Source organism: Phoca vitulina, unplaced genomic scaffold (genome assembly GCF_004348235.1).
Source record: "Phoca vitulina isolate PV1807 unplaced genomic scaffold, GSC_HSeal_1.0 scaffold18, whole genome shotgun sequence".
Lineage (NCBI taxonomy): Eukaryota > Metazoa > Chordata > Mammalia > Carnivora > Phocidae > Phoca > Phoca vitulina.
In genome coordinates, this window is record NW_022589721.1 from 35,280,210 (window position 1) to 35,300,977 (window position 20,768).

Consider the following 20,768-nt stretch of genomic DNA (forward strand, 5'->3'; position numbering starts at 1 on the left):
GCCTCCCTTTCACCGACTTTTAAAAATAACAGCTTTATTGAGGTATAATTCACATACCATACAATTCACCCATTTAAATGTACAATTGAGACGTTAAGCACATTCACACTGTTGTGCAGCCGTCGTCACCCACAGCCACGCGGGGGGATGCAGGCTGGACTTCCCTCAGGTGGGGGCTGCCCAGGACCCCGGGGTCTGTGCCACCGGCCTTCTTCCTGGACCCTCCTGGTCCGGCCTGGTGGATGAGGGTCCCACCCCAGAGACCCCCCAGCGGAGACCGGGACCCGCCCGTCCGTGAAGGGCCTTTGAAATCCTCGCAGAACGATGGCTGCAGGTGCATCCCGCAGGCTATGACCGCCTTCAGCCCCTTCAGAACAAACGCCTTGCTCTGATGACCGGATCACAGAGCGCCGGGTCCTCCCGGCGTCCTAGAGCTGCCAGGAAGCGTCTCCGGGTCGCTTCCGGGCATCTGGCCCCGCTTCCGGTGTGGCGGCGCCGCTGAGCTTCGCGGGGCCGCGTATCCCCAGACGGCGCTCTGCAGGTGCGGGGGCATCTCGGACTTTGGGGCACGGGGGTGGGGTCCCTCTTTCCGGGCGGAGGCAGCGGACCGCGATATGGCTCCTTGGCCGCTCCATTCGAGAAGCTCTGGAGGCGGATCCGGGGCTGCGTGGGGCGGGGCCCGGCGGCGGGGACCGCGGCTCCTGGGCGGCCGCTCGGCCGTGCGGCCGGTGGCCAGGGCCTCCCCGGCGAGCACGGGGCACGACTCCAACCGGGCCGGTCTCTGTCAGCTGCTTCCTCGGGGCCGGTGGCCAGGAGAGCGTCAGCGGGGGGCAGCACGCTGTCCTCCCGGGAGCAGGGTCTGAGCAGCGGGCGGCCGGGGCAGTGGAAGGCAGTTCCTGATGGGGGCCAGGCGCCAGGCAGTTGGGGAACACCCGCGCTTGGGCAGTGGGTGGTCGTTGACGGGCAGGGCGAGGGGGGCCCTGCCTTCCCGGGACAATGCGATACGATGAAGCCAGTAGAGGACCCCCTGTGCCCCCGGGCTGCCCCGCGCTTCGCCGCGCCCCATTTCGCTGTGTGGTGAGGACCCTTCTGTGCTCCGCCGAGCTCTGTCCTGTGCGTGTGGCTTGGTCACCTGAGATGTGCCGTGACGTTATACCGTCAGGTACTGACCCCGAGCTTTTCTCCAGGTGCCACGGTACCTCTTGTCACGTGCCCCTCCCGCCTGCCTGTGTCTGGTTTCTCCTGTGCTGTGGAAACCGTGGGGACTTTCCATGGACAGGCCTGGGCTCTAGTCCGTGGGCAGTCGTGTTGGAGCCTCGGTTTCCTTATCGGCTCCCGCCGAGCCGTCGTGCGATTCACGGCTGACTGAGCTTAGTGTGGTGGCTGGCAGCAGCAGTGGCTGTTACATCCCTGTGTTCTCCGGACTTCTCTTCTCCTTCACTCTTTTCTCCATTATGTATTTGGAGAACTTATGTGTCCCCTCCTGTTTTCTGGTTCTCTTCTCCTGCCCACCCTGTCTCCCTTCCCTGCCAGCTCGTCTCTTGCCGGGATTAAAGTGGGCCCATCTGCCACCTGCTCTCAGGGCACCTCCCATTACATTGGCTGTCGTAGGTGGTTCATGCTGTCAGCATCTTGAAGTCCTCATTTTCTGGCCCAGAGCACATGGGAGTTACTGGACTTCTCTTCTCCCCGCCCCTGGCAGTTGCAGCTGAGACCTTTCTTCTGGGCTGCTTGATCAAAAAGGAGGAAGCAGCAATGTCTGGCTTGGGGACTGCAGCTCCATACCTGCATTACCCTGGTGATAGCCACAGTGGCCGGGTGAGTTTCCTGGGGGCCCAGCTCCCCCCAGAAGTGGCAGCAATGCCCCGGCTCCTGGGAGACCTGGACAGGGGCACATTCAGAAAGTTGCTGAAGCTGGTGGTCAGCAGTCTACAGGGAGAGGACTGCCGGGAGGCTGTGCAGCGCCTCAGGGCTGGAGCAGACCTGTCGGAGGAACGGCTGGGTGTCCTCCTCGCTGGCACAAACACACTGCTCCAGCAGGCCATCCGGCTGCCCCCAGCCAGCCTGAAGCCTGACGCCTTCAAGGACCAGCTCCAGGAGCTCTGCATCCCCCAAGACCTGGTCACAGACTTGGCCAGTGTGGTGTTTGGGAGCCAGCGGCTTCTCCTCAACTCTGTGGCCGGGCAGCAGGGGGCCTGGCTGCCCCATGTTGCCGGCTTGTGGTGGAGGGTGGACGTGGCAATCTCCACCAGTGCCCTGGCCCGCTCCCTGCAGCCAAGTGTCCTGATGCAGCTGAAGCTTTCAGATGGGTCGGCATTCCGCTTTGAGATCCCCACAGCCAAGTTCCAGGAGCTGCGGTACAGTGTGGCCCTGGTCCTCAAGGAGATGGCCGACCTGGAGAAGAGGTGTGAGCTCAAACTGCAGGACTGACCGTGCTTGCAATCCCATTGCAGTCACCTGGGGAGAGTTGGCTCCGACAACTCTTTGTCTTGTCTCTTTGTCTGCAAACAAAGCCTGCCCTTCCAGGAGGCATTCCTGAGATGTTTGAATGTAATCATGTCATTGTCTGTTTAGTTGAGAAAGCTGGATCTTCCCTTTTTATTGGAAATAAAGCAGCTATAAAAAAAGCGTCCTCCTGGGTGGGCATCAGACTGTACACCCTCCCCTGGCTATTGGTTTTATTACTGGGTGAGGGCACCTGCTGCTGTGGGGGGGCCATGTGTGGTTCTGGTTTGGTTGCCATCGGGTGTCCAGGTCAAGGCCTTTTTGTGGACTCTGTGTGGTCACTGGGCCTGGCCTCATGTAGCATTTGCTTATTTGCTTTTGTGAACCCTTTGTTTTAGTGTGGACATCTCATTTTCCTGTGTTATATCTTTGACCTCATGGAGCCAACATTCTAGTGGTGAGGGGGAGACATTACAAAATGCATAATACAAAATGACTGGCAAAGCTTTTCAGAGGAGGGTAAGTGGTGCAGAAACAGAGCAGGGGTTGGCCCCTGGGTGGCTTGGTCTCTTAAGCATCTGACTCTTGATTTCGGCTCATGTCATGATCTCAGGGTCCTGGGATCAAGACTCCCTGCTCAGCAAGGAGTCTGCTTGAGATTCTCTCCCTATGCCCCTCCTCCCACTCACGCTCTCTTTCTCTCTAAAATAAATATTTACAAAAGGAAAAAGAAAGAGGGGCACCTGGGTGGCTCAGTCGGTTAAATGTCTACCTTGGGCTTAGGTTATGATCTCCAGGTCCTGGGATGAGCCCTGTGTCCAGCTCCCTGCTCAGCGCTCCTAGCCCCCACTCCTGTTTCTCTTTATCTCAAATAAATAAATAAAATCTTAAAGTAAAAAAAGAAAGAAAGAAAAGAAATAGAGCAGGGTCCCAGGACGGGAGGCAGGATTATGGAAGAGCTGGGCTGTCATCCTAAATTGGGTCATGGGGTGGGGACACGGTATATGAGCAAAGACTTGAAGGAGGTAAGGGAGCAGAGCAGTCTGAGGGGTGGGGGCAGCAGCTCCTGGTGCACAGCCCGAGCAGCGGTGGCTGGGTGAGGGGTGAGTAGAGGGTGTGGAGGGCACGCCCCGGGGGCTCTGTAAGAACTTCGGCTCTACTCTGAGCAGAGCGGTGTGACCTGACAGTTGCTCCAAAAGGACCTCCCTGGATGCTGTGTTGCGAGCACAGTAGAGCACAAGGGCAGGGGTTGGGAGCCCTGTGGTGGAGAGGCTGTTGCCAGGGTTGAGGTGGAGTCGGGGAGAGGGGGACAGGGGCCTCTCCTGGGATCCTCTGAGTGGGTGTCTCAGGCAGCTCGGGCTGCCATAACAAAATAGCCTAGATTGAGTGGCTTTAACAACAGAATTCTATTTCCTCACGGTTCTGGAGGCTGGCAGTGCGAGATCAGAGTCCCAGCAGAGTCAGGTCCCGGTCAGAGGCCTGCAGACAGCCTTTCCTCAGGCCACGTGCATGTGTGAGAGAAGAGAGCTCTCTCTTCGTCTCATTAAGGACACCGGTCCTGTTGTTGGGTCGGAGCCCCACCCTATTTAACCTTAATCACCTCCCTGAAGGCCCCATCCCCATAAACAGTCACACCGGGGGTTAGGGCTTTAACATGAACTTGGCGGGGGACACAATTCAGTACTTCGCAGTGAGAGTGTGCAGGGTGGAGGAGAGCGTGATCTCTGCTGGGTGCCTCCAGGGTGGGAGTGTTCAGGCCCGTGGCCAGTGTTGCACTTTCCAGCATAACTGGCCCCCAGGTAGGGGACGTGGGTCCTGCTTTTTGCAGAGACGTTTGCTGTCAGTCCGTGTTCCCCTGGCGGTGTCCCCACCTCCATGGTCTCTCCGCTAAGCAACCAGCTCACAAGTCTTGTAGGATAAATAGGCCTGAGCAGCCTGCAGGAACTTCCCCTGAAAAACAGCTCATGAGCCCTGCCCTTTCCCAGAACCCCCTTCCTGCCCCCCTGCTCTGTGCCGGGGCCCCATCGGGGCCCCATCGAGGGCAGAGCACTCCCACCCTCTCAGTTAATCCTTCTCCCTCGGAGTCAGGGTCGTGGCAATGTGGGTGTGGGGCACTGAGGACAAGGTGGGGTGGGGCTGCGCACGCAGAGGTAGGGCTTCAGCAGCTGAGCTCCCAGGTGGAGCCCCCAGGTGGGGCCCAGGCCTGGCTCAACTGAGGGGCGCGGATTCTGTCTCCTGCGGCGTCCGCGGTCATCGGGGCCCTGCTGCTCCGAGGGTGGGAGCTGGACTGGGCCATCCAAGCTGCCGTTTGGCCCACGTACTTGCTGAGCACCATGTCCGCCCACCCAGTGATGGAGGCCTTCTGTGCCAGGTGTGTCTGTCGTGACCCTTGGACATGTTCAGGGAATACAGACTCAGGATACGTTTGGGGAAAAAAAAAAGTAAAAACAAACTTAAGAAAAAAGAATTTCAAAGTCCTTTTGCCCACAGACAGCCACGGCAGCGGACTTACACTGTGCGTGGGTGTGGTGGCTCCGTTCTCCCGGGTGTGACCGCTGCTGCTAGTGGCGGCAGAACGAGCCCTTCCCCTTGGCGGGTGTGCCGTGTCCCTCTAGACACAAACAAAACACCACAGGCTGGGCAGCTTCAACATCGTTCATTTCTCACAGCTCTGGGGGCTGATGGTCCGGAACCAGGGTGCTGGCATGGCCGGGTTGCAGACTTCTCCGTGTCCTCACAAGGTTCTGGGGGTGAGGGAGCTCTCGGGGGGCTCTGAACCCATGGCCTAATCACATCCCCAAGGCCCCAGCTCCTCATACCATTACGCTGGGCGTTAGGGTTTCAACATACAGATTTTGGAGGGGAGGGGGGTGACACAGACCATAGTGGCTGTGTTTTTTTTCCCCCCCGTTAAAAATCACAGTGCTGGTTAGTGATAAAACCATTTTATGTACTGAAACCGTTTAGAAATGGGAACAAAGGAGGCAGAATGTGAACATTTTATTTATTTTTTTTTAAAGATTTTATTTATTTTCTTGACAGAGAGACACATAGCGAGAGCAGGAACACAAGCAGGGGGAGTGGGAGAGGGAGAAGCAGGCCTCCCGCAGAGTAGGGAGCCCGATGTGGGACTCGATCCCAGGACCCTGGGACCATGACCTGAGCCGAAGGCAGACGCTTAACGACTGAGCCACCCAGGCGCCCAGAATGTGAACATTTTAAAGCCCTTGACATCATCGACCAGCTGTGACCCAAAGTCCATTCTCAGTACAGGTTTCTCCATCACCCCTTACAGGCCGGCCCCCGGCAGCGCAGCCGCGAGCACAGGGTTCTTACCGGTGTAACGGCAGGCGCTGCGCACCGGTCCACGTACTGCACGTGTGTCCACCCCCTAACTCACAGGTTGAAGCTTCCCCACTTCACGGAGGTCAGAGGCTTGCCCAAAGTCAAACAGCTGATGGGGGAGCTGGTGTGGTCAGCCTTCCCTCCCGACCTGGGTGGGGCTGCGCTGTTGGCAGTGTCCTCCATCTATTGACCGCGAGAGTGACCGTGGAGGCTGGCTGGGGGGGCAGTGAGTATCACCTGGGGGGCTTCAAGAGGCTCTCCCTGCTGGCTCCTGTGGACACACCTTTAGGGTTGTGAGCCGTTGAGATTTAGGGGCTTCCGCTGTGCAAGATTACTGGAATTTGGCCGGTGCAACCAGGAATAGAGACCTAGGGTCTGAGCCAGGCTTACATGTCCCGGCGAGTGCTCCGAGCTCTGCTACCACCACAGGGCCACGTGGCTGGGCCTCCACGGTCCTAAGTTATATGCCAAGCAGAGAGGAGAGGCACTTCCCAGGCCACCCCGTTGCTGGCATCTGTGAGAACATGCACAGCTCCTTCCCGAGAGGCTCGGAGCACAGAGCGCTCCCTTGGAGCCCCTCAGCGCTTGCAGGGGGAAGGCACTCTTCCACTCCCAGGTGGGCCGATGGAGGCGCGGAGTTCCAGGAGTCGCCCAGTGGGCAAGCACCGGGATTAGCACTTCCTTTCTCTGCCCAGGGGGCACAGAGGCCTAATCCCCCTCGTCCTTGTGCCCCTGGCTGGCGTGGTCTGGCAGTTTGTCTCCACAGCTGTGCTGGTGCGTCCACTCTGCAGTCCCCTGGGATGGCCCTGGGCCCCTGGAAGGTACGGCATGTGGTCACACACACCCTCTGCTCCTGGCGGGTCCGGACACTGCCCACTCGCGAGCCGCCTCCCAGAAGGCGCGTCTGTGCTGCTGCTTCCAGTCAGCAACGGTGGGGGCGGAGCACCGTCCTCCATCCTTGGCAGACGACACGGTGGCGCTGACCACGCTGCCCCTCCCTCCACTCCCCTGCTGCCCTGCAGAGCCGCCGTGGCAGGTGCCGGCCAGGACTGACCGTGCCAGCTTTGCAGGTCACAAGGGTGCTGTCGGCTCTGGCACTGTTGCTTGAGGGCAGCCGGGCGCTACGTGAATCAACGGGCACAGTCACGTTCCAGTAAAAATTTCTTACTGGTGTTGAAATTTTAATTTCATGTGTCACAAAATCACTTTCAGCCATTTAAAGACCATTGTTACCTCATACGAAACCAGGTGGCAGATGGATGGTGGCTCTGCTCTGCTTCCCTCAGCCCAGCTCTTGTGCGCCCAGAGCAGCTCTCCACCCTCACCTGTGGTCAGTCCCTACCACTGACCGGGCTCCAGGCCCACCTTTGTCCCCAGGCCCGCACAAGGCCTTGTACAGAGAATGGACATTCACACTTGCAAGATTACCCTTTTCCATTTTCTGGATCTTTTTCAGATCTCTATGGAAACTTTAAAAAAAAAAAAAAAAAATCCCCCCCAAAAAATAAAAATAAAAAAATAAAAAAAAATAATCCCCACTCAATGTGGGGCTCGAACTCACAACCCCGAGATCAAGTCTCACACTCCACCATCGGGAGCCCTCCAGACACTCCTCTGTGGAAACTCGATGCCAGTGGGTTTCCTCTCTTCCCTGAGTGTTGAGCAAGTGAATCCTGCACTGGGGGAGCATCCAGGCTTTGAGGTCGGGACGTTAGACAAACATTTCCTAGGCTCTGAGTGTAAGCCACACACACTGTGTGAACTCACCTGGGCTCTGCACCCCCCACCCCTTCGTGAAGCTTCCAGGAAGCTCCGTGGTCCCAATCCAATGTCATACAACAAAGCTTAATCTGGTAATTGAGTAAAAAGCAGTTTCGGGTCAAAATTATGGGTTTATTGCCTCCAACAGAGAAATCCAAGGTAATATCTACTCTGAAACAGAGTTCTGGATAGTCTTAAAAATGCTTGTTATATTCACTGAAGCCCAAATTGGGAGATACAGCTTGAAAGTAGAACGCAATATCCCAAAGCCTGCACTACCCTAACAGGTGGCCCTCCTCCACTGCCTCTCTGCAAAGAGCCACCAGAACACGTGACGTGTGCAGACACTCTTCCCGGGATCTCAAGCCCCCGCATCTCAAGTGCTGAGGCAGTTTGATTTCACAGAGTCTTGCCGAGCAGGCCAGTAGGACGCTCCTCTTCCACGTGGCTGCAGCTAAGAGAGGACCCCTCACCCTGTACTTCTGCAGTTGAGGCTCTGGACTGGAATGTAAGACTTTAGGTTTATCTCTATTGAATTTTTGGTTGTACTGGGACATTTAAGTGAACAAACCACACTAAGAATTGAGGGCATGGAGTTTCTACCCAGGTTAACAAGGCCAGCAAGTGTGAACTTGGCTCGCGTCGTACAAGTGGCCAGGTCTGTTCCAATAAACTTTATTCATTCACACTGAAATATGATTTCAATATAATTTTCAAATGTCACAAAATAGTCTTTTTTTCCCTTCTTAGCTTTTAAGCCTTTTAAGAGGTAAACTGAGGTACGTCAGTTTTAAAGAGTTTATTTGAGCAAACGTGGACTGGAACCAGGCAGTGCCCACCTGAAAAATCAGAGTTCTGTGCTGGGAAGAGACAGGGGAGAGGTTTTCACAGAGAAGACTGCTTATGGCTGTTTGTGATTGGTTGTTCTTAAATTTCATTTTCTCAGATGAGTGCACTTAAGAGGAATCGACTCCGGCCTAGATTTTGGTCAGCTTATGTAGCTACCAAGGCATGAGAGCCACCCTGTCTAATGGCCTCCGTGTTCCAGCCCCTGATCTAGGACCATGTCAATCCAAAGAGAGAATCCAGGGGCTGGAGATGATTTCGGTGGAATCCTCTGGCCCTTTCTGGCTGGCCTGGAGTTGCTGTTAGAGGACAGCAACATGCCCAGGTTGGAACCTGGAAGACTTCGTGTAACCTCCCAGCAAGTGGCCGAGAGAGGTTCCCTTCTGGGGATGGCAGTCAGTGACCAAACTGCAGTCCCTGGTCCTCTTGCACTGACCCTTTTGGACCTAAGTTCTGGGTGGAGTAGGGACAGCTGGAGGGGCGGTTACAACTACTGAAACGGGCACAGTGATTTCATAGTGTCCTGGCACCTGGAGAGGGGACACCTCCAAAGGGGCAGGTACAGGCCAGGGCACAATCTTCAACCCAAGAACTAGCACCGCAGCCTGAGAACACACGGAACTTTGTGCCTGGCTAAGCAGCAGTGGCTGGTGATCGGGCTGAGATCCCGGTCCATGTGCTAGAAACACAGAAACCCACACGGACCTGACCATCCCAAACTCTGCTGTTCCCAGTTCCAGAAAGTTCTGGAACCTCCCACTGCAAACACAGGGACCAGTCAGCCCTTTCTTCACCTGATACAAATCCATAACCTGCTACTGGTTATCGGCCATGAAGGCTGTGTCTCAGGGACCTACCCACAGGCTTAGCCAGACCGGTGTGGCAGTGACCCAAATCAAGTGGTGCCATAAATCCCGAAGTGACTGATCCGTGTCCCTCTGGGTTACCTTTCTGTATGTGGGATGGGGAGGAGGGTTCATTGGCCCCAATTCTGCTCATGGTAACTGGCAAGGACACCAAAGATCGACAGGTCTCGAGTGAGCGGTAGTGGGCAGCAGCCAGTCTGAATAAGACTTCTGGTCCCCTCCAAACTTTTGGTGAGTCCAGGACCCTAGGGCAGGGCCACTATCCACACTGTGGTTAGCCTCACGCTGCTGGTGAGCGGTCTGTCTCCATCTCCACCAGCCTCTGGGAAAAGGCAACAGGCTCATCTGTCAGCTTCCAGACCCTCCCAGGTCTGGCAGTTTATGGCAGGACGAATTCAGAGAAGTCTGGTAAGCAGCAGGAACAGTACACACCCTGGCCTCTGGGTGGCATCTGCTGGGCTCCCGTGAGCTCTTCCTGCTGAGGCCAGGTCTGCACTGGGTTTGGCTGGAGATGCCAGCTTGGGGTCTCAGTGTGGGAGGGGGTAGGCTCTCTTACAGTTCAATTCTTATGATCACCCTGTAACAATGCTGATAAGGAGAGAGACTCTGGATTTCAAGGACAGTGACATCCCAGAGTCACAGAGCAGGTCCCTGGGCCTGGGTGCAATTCCTGGAGTCCTGCGCTGATCCAAGCTCCTCTCTGAACAGGCCGGCACTGGGCCCTCCAGCTGCAACCCCAGGTTGCTCTGGTGGGGCGGGAGAAAGGGGTTCTAGGAACCTTCCTCTGGGCTTCCACTAGCACGAGCTACCACATCCTGACTGCTGACGCCAACCTGAGGGACCAGTGCTCAGGGAAGACACTTTGGGTAACTTCTAAGCTACCTGTCTGGCAAAGCTCACAGGCCTTTTCCCATGATCTTCCTCATCCATAGGACCGAGGGTCTTCCCTCTGTGAGCTCGAAACTCTACACATGTGCACCCTGACTCGAGGGACACAGGCTTTGCTGAGTGGGCTAAGGTCACACGTTCCAGCAAAGGAACATCCACTTTATATGAATTTAGACATTTTCTTTCTTAAGAGAGTAATTTGGAATCTATCCCCACGTTCTAAATTCTTGTTAGTATAAATGATCCCATATAAAATACGTAAAGTTAAGGCTGTAGGTTTATTCACATTTATACACATTTATAAAGGTAAGTGGTCTATCCCATGTGAATTTTCTGATGCTGAGTAAGCCTTGAGCTCCGATTAAAAGCTTTGCCGCATTCATTACATTTGTAAGGTTTCTCTCCGGTGTGAATTCTCTGATGTATAATGAGATGTGAGCGCCACCTGAATATTTTCTCACATTCATTACATTTATGCAGTTTCTTTACAGTATTGACTTTTTTACGGCTCACGTGGGTAGAAGCTTCCAAGGTATTCCCGTACTCATGATACCACTGGGCCCGAGTGTGGATCCTCTGATGCTCGATAAGATAGGAGCTCCGACTGAAGGCTTTCCCACACTCGCTACATCCGTAGGGCTTCACTCCTGCATGGATTATCTGGTGCTGGAAAAGGGTTGAGTTTTGACTGAAGGCTTTCCCGCACTCAGTACACTTGTAGGGTCTCTCCCCAGTGTGGACCCTTTGATGTATCGTGAGCTGTGTGCTCATACTGAAAGCTTTTCCACATTCGAGGCACTCGTAGGGCTTCTCTCCCTTATGGATTCTCTGATGGTAAATGAGGCTTGAGCTCTGGCTGAAGGCTTTTCCACAGTCACTGCACTCGTAGGGCTTCTCTCCGGTGTGAATTCTCTGGTGCTGAATTAGGTGTGAGCCCTGGACAAAGCCTTTCCCACATTCCTCACACTTAAATGGTTTTTCTCCAGTGTGAGTTCTCTGGTGGCGAATAAGCCGTGAACTACAACCAAAGGCTTTTGCACACTTGTTGCATTTATAAGGTTTCTCTCCAGTGTGGGTCAGCTGGTGCTGACTAAGGCGAGACACCCACCTGAAGGCCTTTCCACACTCGTCACACTTAAATGGTTTCTCTGTAGGGTGGCTTCTCTGATGTGCAACAAGGCTGGGGCCATCTGGGTTCCTTGGAAGCTGAGGTTTGTCCCCAGCGTGCATGCGCTGGTGCTGAGCCAGGGTCGAGCTCTGGCTGAAGGCCTTCCCACACTCCTGGCATGGGTAGGGCCTCTCCCCGGTGTGGGTCCTCTGGTGTCTGACCAGCTGGGACTGCTGGCTGAAGGCCTTCCCACACTCCCGACAGCCATAGGGCCTCTCCCCCGTGTGGACCCTCTGGTGGTGGATGAGGCTGGAGCTCTGACCAAAGGCCTTTCCACACTCCTCACACCTGTAGGGCTTCTCTCCGGTATGAATTCTTTGATGCTGAATAAGTTTTGAGCTCAGACGAAAGGCTTTTCCACACTCGATGCATTTGAATGGCTTTTCTCCAGTGTGGATTCTCTGATGCTGATTAAGCTGTGAGCACAACCTGAAGACTTTCCCACACTCCTCACATTCATACGGCTTCTCTCCATGGCAGTTACTTCCATGTTTCCCCTGTAAACAATCAGGTAATTTTCTTTTGCACTCTGGACATCTGTTAGGTTTCTTCTGCGTATTAATGTCTGGACGCAGAGCAAGGTCTGAAGCAGATCTGAAACTTGTGCCACACATGTCACATCTTCGGGATGTCCCTTCGGCGGCACCTCCCTGACTTTTGCCAGGCTGACAACCCAGGCCACCACTGCTCTCCAGCTCGCCACATCCCTGGGCACCCTCCTTGGCGAAGGTCTTCCTGGGAGCCACAGTCCCTGTGTTCAAGCGGTTTTTCTGGAGGAGGGAGCTTGGCTTACTCTCTGACCAGACCTCAGACTCAGAGGTGTCTCTAAAGTTAGAACTCTGAGGAAAACCCTGTGGGGGGCTTCTGACCATCGCCACACAGGGTTCTGATTTTAGAACATCCATGTCCTCACAGGCCTGCTCACCTGCAATCCCAACTGCAGAATCTGAAAGAAACAGGAAATAAAATGCCCTTATCCCCTGTGCTTAGAGAAGGACAAAGACCAGGGGTGGGGATGGGGGCTGCACATCATCCCTGGGAACTGAGCTCCCTGCCAGGACGGGCTGCCTTAAGCAAGGATACACCCACACGGAAAAACACTACCAGGGGCGCCTGGGTGGCTCAGTCGTTAAGCGTCTGCCTTCGGCTCAGGTCATGATCCCGGGGTCCTGGGATCGAGCCCTACATCAGGCTCCCTGCTCCCTGGGAAGCCTGCTTCTCCCTCTGCCACTCTCCCTGCTTGTGTTCCCTCTCTTGCTGTCTCTCTCTGTCAAGTAAATAAAATCTTCAAAAAAAACAAAAGAGAGAAAAGAAAAAAGAAAACACTACCAGAAGTCATGCCTCTGACAGTTTTCAAAATTTGGTTTCATTAAGACTATTTACTTTATGCATACATTCAACGACTGTGTACTCCTGTGTGCAGGTATCTGAGGAGAGGTCCATCCTGTGGGGAACTGGGATGAGTGAAAATCCATAAAGAAGCAGTGAGCCTGGGACGCCTGGGTGGCTCAGTCGTTAAGCATCTGCCTCCGGCTCAGGTCATGATCCTGGGGTCCTGGGATTGAGCCCCGCATTGGGCTCCCTGCTCTGCGGGAAGCCTGCTTCTCCCTCTCCCACTCCCCCTGCTTGTGTTCCCTCTCTCGCTGTGTCTCTGTCAAATAAATAAATAAAATCTTAAAAACAAAAACAGTAACTGTCACAATCTGATTCTCCAACTTGCTTCCGGCCAGCCAGGGACCACAGCATGGGCACCAGGCCCTGCTCTGCTGCGCAGTGACCGCGGGACGCGGCAGTTAGCAAGGAGGATTCCTTTCTGTGGTCGGGATGCAGGTGACCCCGCTTCCCTGACCAAACTGGGCAACGTGTCTGCCAGGGAGGCTCAGACAAGGCTGGGGGCAACGGCATCTCTCCAACAAAGCCCAGGGGGAGCCAACACTGTGAGGTGGCAGGCACCCCTGTGGGCTGACTGTGCCCCCCAAAAAGATGTGCTCAAACTCCAACCCCAGGACCTCAGAATATGACCTTATTCTGTAAACAGGATTGTTGAGACCATGTTAAGATGAGGTTGCACTGAAGTAAGGAGAGGCCTTACTCTATAACCCTATACGACTGATACCCTTTCAAGAAGACATGGGGAAGCCAGGTGACGATGGAGTCAGATACTGGAATGACACAGACACAAGCCAAAGAACACCTGGGGCCACCAGAAGCTGGAGGAGGTAGGAAGGGTCATTCCCTATAGGCTTCACAGAGGACAGGAACCTGCTGATGCCTTGATTTTGGACGTCTGGCTTCCAGAATTGTGAGACGATTAATCTCTGTTGTTTCAAGCCTCCAGTTTGTGGTGCTTTGTTACAGCAGCCCCAGGATACTAACACAGCCCTGCAGCCTGATCTGAGAGGGCCCCAAGAAGTTCTGGAGGGAGCTGTTGGTGGGAGGGAGGGAAGTGGTATTTGCCTGAGAAGCTGCTAAGAGCCAAACTTGGTGCTTCCCTTGGATCCATACCTTTGCACCTTTGCTTAATAAGAACATTAGTAAAATTAGAAATTGAACAACACGTGCCTTAAAAACAAACTGTTTTTGCTGTAACATGCAAAAACATCCCTGCCTTTCTGTAGTCCAGTCTCTCCCAATGCAACCCCGTGACTGGGCTACGCTCTGTCAGCGGGCCCACTTGTGGCCCCATGGTGTTCACGGGCATCCCACCAAGCCTGCTTGGTCGGTCCCTGGGGTCCATCTCCAGCTTCCCACCCTCTCAGCCCTTGCTGGGCATGCGTTCTCTGAACACCTCCTCATCCGTCCCCAGAAGCTTCTCAGGCCTGAGCCTCACCTGTAAGGAAGGTTCTTGCCCCCTCTCTCCCCTCGACTCCCTTCAGGTCAATGACCCATGGCTCCTGCCCCTGCTCCAGCCGGGAGATCAGCTCAGGCTTGAAGACCAGGAACCCTGCTGTGGGGATGGAAGAGAAGGGGACTGTGTCAGTATGGCTGAGGGTACAGCACAGGGCCCAGCACCCTTGGTTTCCAAGAGGAAAGAGGCAGGGGGCTACTGCAGCACAGGCAGAGCCTCCAAAGGGAGCATCAGGGGGTGAGGGTGTAGACACAGTGGCCCTCTCGGACCAGATCGGTCCAGCTCCTGAGGTTGGACAGTGAGATGCCTGGACTCCCAGCCCATCCCCATCCACAGTAAGGCCAGAATCCTCATGGAACCCGACACCAAAGAGTTGGCAAAGAGCAGGCCAGCTCTAGCCCAAGGAGAAAGCAGCCAGCACTTCCCTCAGCAGAGATGGGCTGTCCCCCAGTTCAGAGGGTTGGAACGTTCCAGGAGGTAGAGTGGCCAAGAAGCAAGACAAAAACGACAAAAATAAACCAACAAATGAATAGATTTTAATTCAGAAGGTGCTAAGGTCCGACCCTCACCTGGCTTCCCCCATTTCATGTCCTTGTGCAAAGCCCTGGGGGCCTCAGCAGACTGCGGAGTGGCACCCACCTTCCAGGGCCACCAGCCCCCACACTGGGGGGCTATGCTGTGGCATGCTCCCAGCCCATCGAAGGGCTGGGCAAGCCCTCTAGTAAGGGCTTCCCTCAGGTTTCTGGCTGTGGGGACAGAGGAGGGCAGGCAGAGAGACCCTGGAGGATAAAGGCTTCACATGCATACAGGAGCCCACGCTCAGTGGGAAACACGTGTTCTCTCCAAGTACACACAGAACGTCCACAGAGAAACATCCTTGGGGAGCCAGGAAGGGAGTCATGGCACCATCCACACTGTGCCCCCAACCAAAATGCAACTGGATAGGAAGGTGATCACGTGACCTCAAAACTATCAGCTACCTGAAAACTAAATAATTACTAAGTGGTAGCTATATTTACTATCAATCAAACTCGTGGCATGAGATTTTACATTTTTAAATACATTTACTAGAAATGAGAAAGGTAAAACACAAATGAGGTAAATATTAAATTCAAGAAGTTGGGAGCAAAACAACACAGCAAACCCAAATAAATAAAAAAGGAAGAAAATAATAAAGGTGGGTGGAATTCAATGAATAGAGAACAAAGGCAACAACACCCCCACCCCAAAAAAAGATCAGCAAAACCAAACACTGGTTCTTTGAAAAGTCGAATATGACAGTCTTGTGGCAAAATCAATCAAGGTCACCACAGTGAAAAAATAAACAAGGGAAACAACTACACACATGATACAGACTAAAAATAAAGAGTATTGTGAAGAAATAGACCATAAAGCACCTGAAAATCTAAACGAACACATCAACTTATAGGAACACTAAAAATGACAAAAATTAGCACAAAAGGAAATTCACAAACTTGACAGACTATTATTCACTAAAAAAAACAAACCAAGGGCCCAAGGCCCAGATGGTTTTACAGGTGAGTTCTACCAAAAACTGTAATTCCACCTACCTAAATTCTTCCAGAAATTAAAAAGATAGCAAAAGCTGCCCAGTTCATCTTATGAAACTCATATGCCAAGTGCCATTTGCCAAAAATATATAAGAATGATTCACAAAAAGAAACAATAAAGTCCAATTCACTATGAACAGGGATGAAAAATCTGAAATACTGCCTGAGTCCAAAATGATATCAGAGTTTATATGTAAAATATAATCTAAGTAGGGCTTATTCCAAAAATACAACATCAATATAATTTACTAGACTAATGAACTTAAAAAGAATCATACAAATTCTCAATTGATGCAGAAAAAGAATTTGAAATTCAATGTACTTGTTTCGGTTTTTTTTTAAAGATTTTATTTTTTAAGTAATCTCTACACCCAACATGGGGCTTGAACTCACAACCCCAAGATCAAGAGTCGCACGCTCCACCGACTGACCCAGCCAGGCGCCAACCCCCCCCAATGTACTTATGATTAAAAACAAAACTCCTTAGCCACTTTCTTCTGATTTTAATTAGATGTATTCCCTTTATTTTTTTTTTTAAGAAAAGGTTTTTATTTATTTATTTTTATTTCTTAAAAATTTTTAAAGTAATCTCCACACCCAATGTGGGGCTCAAACTCACAACCCTGAGATCAAGAGTTGCACACTCCACCGACTAAGCCAGCCAGGTGCCCCTAGAAATATTCCCTGTAAGATGAGGAACAAAACAGGCCTGCCCACATCAGTCTGTCTTAACACAGCACTGTGGCTCTGGCCATGGCTAAAGGCTGGGACCCTGGGGGACCAAGGAAACCACCCCAGGCTCAGCTGCAGGTGCCTCCTCCTAGAATACAGCACCAGACTAGCAGGAAGTTTAACAAAGTTGCCAAATACAAGATCAACCCCCCAAAACCAACAGCATTTCATACAGCAACAATAATCAGCTAAAAACATAGCAACATGAAAAAGATACATTCACAAAACAAGCAAAAACAAAGCATTTAGAAAAGGTACCAGACCACTCTGTGAAGAAAATCCCAGAACTCTAACAAAGTACACAGAAGGTAAACGGAATAAATGGAGACACATTCCACGGTCTTGGATGGGAACAGTTAATATGAGAAAGGGGTTAGCTCTTCTCTTGTGAGTTTTACAAATTCAAAGCACCCCCAATAAAAATTCCAGTTCCAAGAACTGAAAAACTCAAACTTACTCTATATTTACATGAAAGAATTACCCCATTATCCATGAGTAAGTAAGTGAAGTTTTAAAAAGAACAAAAAAGAACATTAAAAAAAAAAAAACCGGGCCAAAAAAAAAAAAAGAACAAAAAGGGGAGGTTGTCCTACCAGGTATTAAGACACACTATAAGGCCAGCTCGGAAACACACCATCATACATATGAGACAAGAAAGGTAGCTCTAAGGATGGGCTCCTACTTAACTCCAGACACAAACGTGGAGCCCAGATCTAAACAAGAAAGATAAACTCTAAAGTCCACAGGAGAACATAGACTGTCTCTATGACCTTGGAGTAGGAAAGAACTTTTAAATAAAATTTCAAAAATACAACCCATAAGGCAAAAACTAATAGATTTAACTTCATTAAAATGTGACCCCACAAAGCTAACAAACATAAAAGCATGGAAAAAGGTATTTACAATGCACAGAACTCACCATAACACCTCCCAGGGTCAGCTCCTGATCTACAAAGACCCACGGCCCCATATCCCCAGCTTCTGACAAGGGCCTGGCTAAGTGGGTGCTAACCAATGATGCAGGGGGAGGGGTCCCAAGATGCAGCCTCACCTAGTCCAGCCACACTGCTGTGGTTCTCCAGCATTACCTCCTTGTAGAGGGCCCTCTGGCCAGGGTCCAGACACTGCCACTCCTCCCTCGAGAAGTGTACGGCCACATCACCAAACGTCACAGCCTCCTGAAAAGACATACACCAGCACCCCAGGGAACCCTGGGTGCCAGCCTCATTCTGGCTCCACCTCATGGTGTGTCTCAGGCACATGGTTGGGCGAGACAGTCACCAGGCCCCTTTGGCTCTAAAAATTGAGGGGAGGGGCGGTATGGAGGAGTGGGAGGGAGCCAGATCATGGTGATCTACAAACCTCCCCCCATGAGGGCCTCCGGCAGGCCCCAATCTGGGCAGGGTTTTGCTCACTCCCTTGAGGGTGGGCATGCCTGAGCCTGGCAAGGGCCACAAGGGGCCAGTGGAGGGTAGGTTCCCAGAGGAAAAGGTAGGGGCCCTCGCAGGACAAGTGAGGAAATGGAGGCAGTTAGACTCCTACCATGAGGCTCGGTGGGTGGGCATCCATGTGTCCTGGCCGAGGGACCTGTTGGCAGTTATGAAAGGGTCAGAGGTCAGGGTGCTGGAGGACCCCTATCCTTGAATTCCAGGCTTACTGAGAGGGTACTGTGTTCTCCGATCCTTTACGTCTAACCCCAGATGTTCTTCGGCAGGGACATAAGGTGGAGCCAAAGTGGCCACAGCATTTGAGCATCTGCCCCCCTGAAGCTCTGTTCATCCTTCAGGGTGTGTGAGGTGTGTGAATCACTCCACAAACATAAGAGGGGGGGTGCCACCTCTGCCAGGTGCTAGACTAAGCAATGGGGACGCAGCCGTGCACAATGCACAAGAACTCTGCCTTCAGGAAGCAGTCTTTAGAGTTAAACGACCATGCAAACACAACATTCCAACCATGACCATGGCCCAGGGGAAGAAACTCTGAATGCATTTAAACTAGGAAACTCTGGTTTGGTTTGATGGGTCCCAGAGGAGCTAACTAGACCAAGGGGATGGAGGTGGGGAGGGCACTAAAGGCAGCAGGGAAAGGCATGGGCAGAGGGACTGAAGCAAGAAGGAATAGGGCGGAATGAGTCAGTGGAGCTGGTCACAGGCAGCAAGGGGAAGTGGTGGTGTGACTGGGGGATGGGACCAGAACAATGGATTACAGGAAGAAGCGCAGCGGATACAGGAACCCCCGAAGCCTATATAAACTTGGCCCCCTCCCCAGGTATTCCCCTAGGTCTGAACGAGACGTGGACTTCCTGGGGGAGCTTCTGGCTCAGAAAGTGGCTTGTGGGCGGAAGCCCCAGGCTCTGGGTACAGTGAAGCTGACCCGGGCAGCAGGGACGCTGGTCCCCAGTAGAGAAAAGCAGGCCCTGAGCAACAGCCAGAATTCAGAGAAGGCAGACAGCCCACCCTACCCAAGGCACAGCCCTTTTTGCCACTGTCTCTAAATTTAGGTCTTTCACCGGCAGTAAATGAGGGAAAAAGAGGACCCGAGAAGCTGTGGTTATGCAGAAAGGAGGATCCCGCCTGGGGCAGGCCTAGACCTGGTGGGAAGGCCTGGTGGAGCCCGCGGCCAGTACGGTGCCATGCAACCGGGCCTGCAGGGCTCGGCCAAATGCCTCCTGCCCCGCTGGCCGAGGCGGCCGCAGCTCGACCACCACCTACCCCAGGCGCGCACGGCCTCCCCAAGCCGCTCACGCTCCCCGCGCTCCCCCGCGGGAAGGCAGGGGAGCGCGGGGCCCGCAGTGCCGGAGGCGGGAGGACGCGGGGGTCGGCCAGCCGCCACTCCGCCCGAGGCCGAGGAGCACATAAGCCGCCCAGCCCCGAGTCCGCCCCCGATGCGCCCACTCACCCTCCCCGCCGACCGCCCGAGGCTCGAAACGCGCGACAAAACCGGAAACGGGCCTTCGACGCACGCTCCCGCTCCGTCTCACAGACTTCCGGCTGTTCTGGGCGGCTCGGAGGCTCGGCCGTCTCGGTGGTTCCCAGCCTAGCGGCCAGGGCACTGGAGAACGGGCGGGGCCGGAGCGCAGGCGAAAGTGGTCGTGGGCGGGGCCCGGGGGGAGGGGCCAGAGTGGAGGGAGGGGCGGGTCCGGGGTGTCACAGCCCCGGGAGGTGAAGGACACGCGGGCCAAAGGGCGGAGTGGATCCCGGCGAAGCAGGTGGAAAGCCTGGGGTCGCCCCGGCCGGGCCCCGCCTACCTCGGATCACCTCGGGGGCGCTGGTCCCTGCACCGCATCTGTCTGTGCCCGGGCTTTTCTATAGAAGGCTCCCGCTGAGCACGTTCCAGGCACGGGACAGCGGAGAATCCCCGACCCGGGGCAGAGAGGGCACGGGAGAGCGGCCAGCTGGGGAGGAGGGTAGAGAAGCCGAATGGAGACGGCCGGTGTTCTCTGGGTGGATAGGGGCACTTGGTCCAGGCCTAGGGCACCGTTAGGGCAGGGCGGGCGGCTCAGGGAACCTACAGCGGAGGTGATGCGCCCCCGGGAGGCGGGAAGGGCGGGGCAGAGAATGCGCAGAACTTTTCCGGGGGGAGGGACCTAACACCCGACTCGTCGATGACCCAAATCCTGGGGTCCCTGACAGCCGCAGTGAGATCTGGTGCCAAGCCGGGGAAGAAAACGGGCGGAGTCAGCTCCCCGCCCCCACTCCGAGGGGTGGTCCTAGGGAAAAACGGGCCTTGCCGGGCCCTCCTGAGACACCATCTCCTCTCCCGTGCCTCGCGGTCTTAGCGCTCCCACCCTGCGCCCCAGCAGCTCCGAACTCAGCTCTACCAGCCCCACACCCTCTGGTTACGCTCAGGGAGCATCTGTGCAAAGGATGCATAACCCAGTGAATGGAGAATCGGGAAGGACTGGGAACAATGCCAACTTCCCAGTCGCCCTCCAGGTCCTAATCCCCAACCAAGCGCTTCCAGGAAGAAGCCCGGGTGCGCTGAGCACACTGGTGGTCCCGACCTACTGGGAGCGAGTCTTCACACCGCAGGATCCCAAGCTGGGAGGGTCCCGGCCCCAGGCTGGCCTGCTCAAATTGGGTGGGCGGGGTCATGCCCCGGATGATACAAGTGGCAAGACGAGGAGCCAAAGCTGACACTCGGGTCTGCAGACCCTTAGGACAGAGCTATTTCAGCCACCATGAGAGCCTGGCCCAGAGTGTCCACCAAGCCCACACCTGGGCAGTGTTGGGGTGGAGATACCAGGGTGCTGAGGCCCTGAGGGTCTGCCTGGAGGCAGGAGTGACTGGGATTGCTTC

The 20,768-nt window shown here is 54.2% G+C and overlaps 2 protein-coding genes across 10 annotated transcripts; one reads left to right on the forward strand and one right to left on the reverse strand.

Annotated features, from left to right (window-relative positions):
* The first annotated feature begins 459 nt into the window (after positions 1 to 459).
* Positions 460 to 2,630, forward strand: COMMD5 (COMM domain containing 5). Of its 2 annotated transcripts, none has more exons than XM_032415714.1 (2): positions 460 to 541; positions 1,703 to 2,630. In XM_032415714.1, the coding sequence occupies exon 2, from the start codon at positions 1,756 to 1,758 to the stop codon at positions 2,428 to 2,430; it is 675 nt and encodes a 224-aa protein (XP_032271605.1). In that variant the 5' UTR covers positions 460 to 541; positions 1,703 to 1,755; the 3' UTR covers positions 2,431 to 2,630. The 2 variants fall into 2 exon arrangements, with proteins under 2 accessions (XP_032271605.1, XP_032271604.1); XM_032415713.1 differs by having other exon boundaries at positions 472 to 541; positions 1,534 to 2,630.
* A 4,664-nt stretch (positions 2,631 to 7,294) lies between these two features.
* Positions 7,295 to 19,972, reverse strand: ZNF7 (zinc finger protein 7). 8 transcript variants are annotated; one of them, XM_032415538.1, is made up of 5 exons: positions 19,718 to 19,972; positions 18,013 to 18,057; positions 17,522 to 17,681; positions 14,150 to 14,266; positions 7,295 to 12,265 (listed from the first exon to the last, which is right to left on the reverse strand). In XM_032415538.1, exons 2-5 carry the CDS (start codon positions 18,037 to 18,039, stop codon positions 10,467 to 10,469), a joined length of 2,103 nt encoding a protein of 700 aa, XP_032271429.1. In that variant the 5' UTR covers positions 18,040 to 18,057; positions 19,718 to 19,972; the 3' UTR covers positions 7,295 to 10,466. The 8 variants fall into 8 exon arrangements, with proteins under 8 accessions (XP_032271429.1, XP_032271431.1, XP_032271430.1 ...); XM_032415540.1 differs by having other exon boundaries at positions 17,522 to 17,648; positions 19,718 to 19,971; XM_032415539.1 differs by lacking the exon at positions 19,718 to 19,972 and adding an exon at positions 19,369 to 19,513 and having other exon boundaries at positions 17,522 to 17,648.
* Between the last annotated feature and the right edge of the window lie 796 nt (positions 19,973 to 20,768).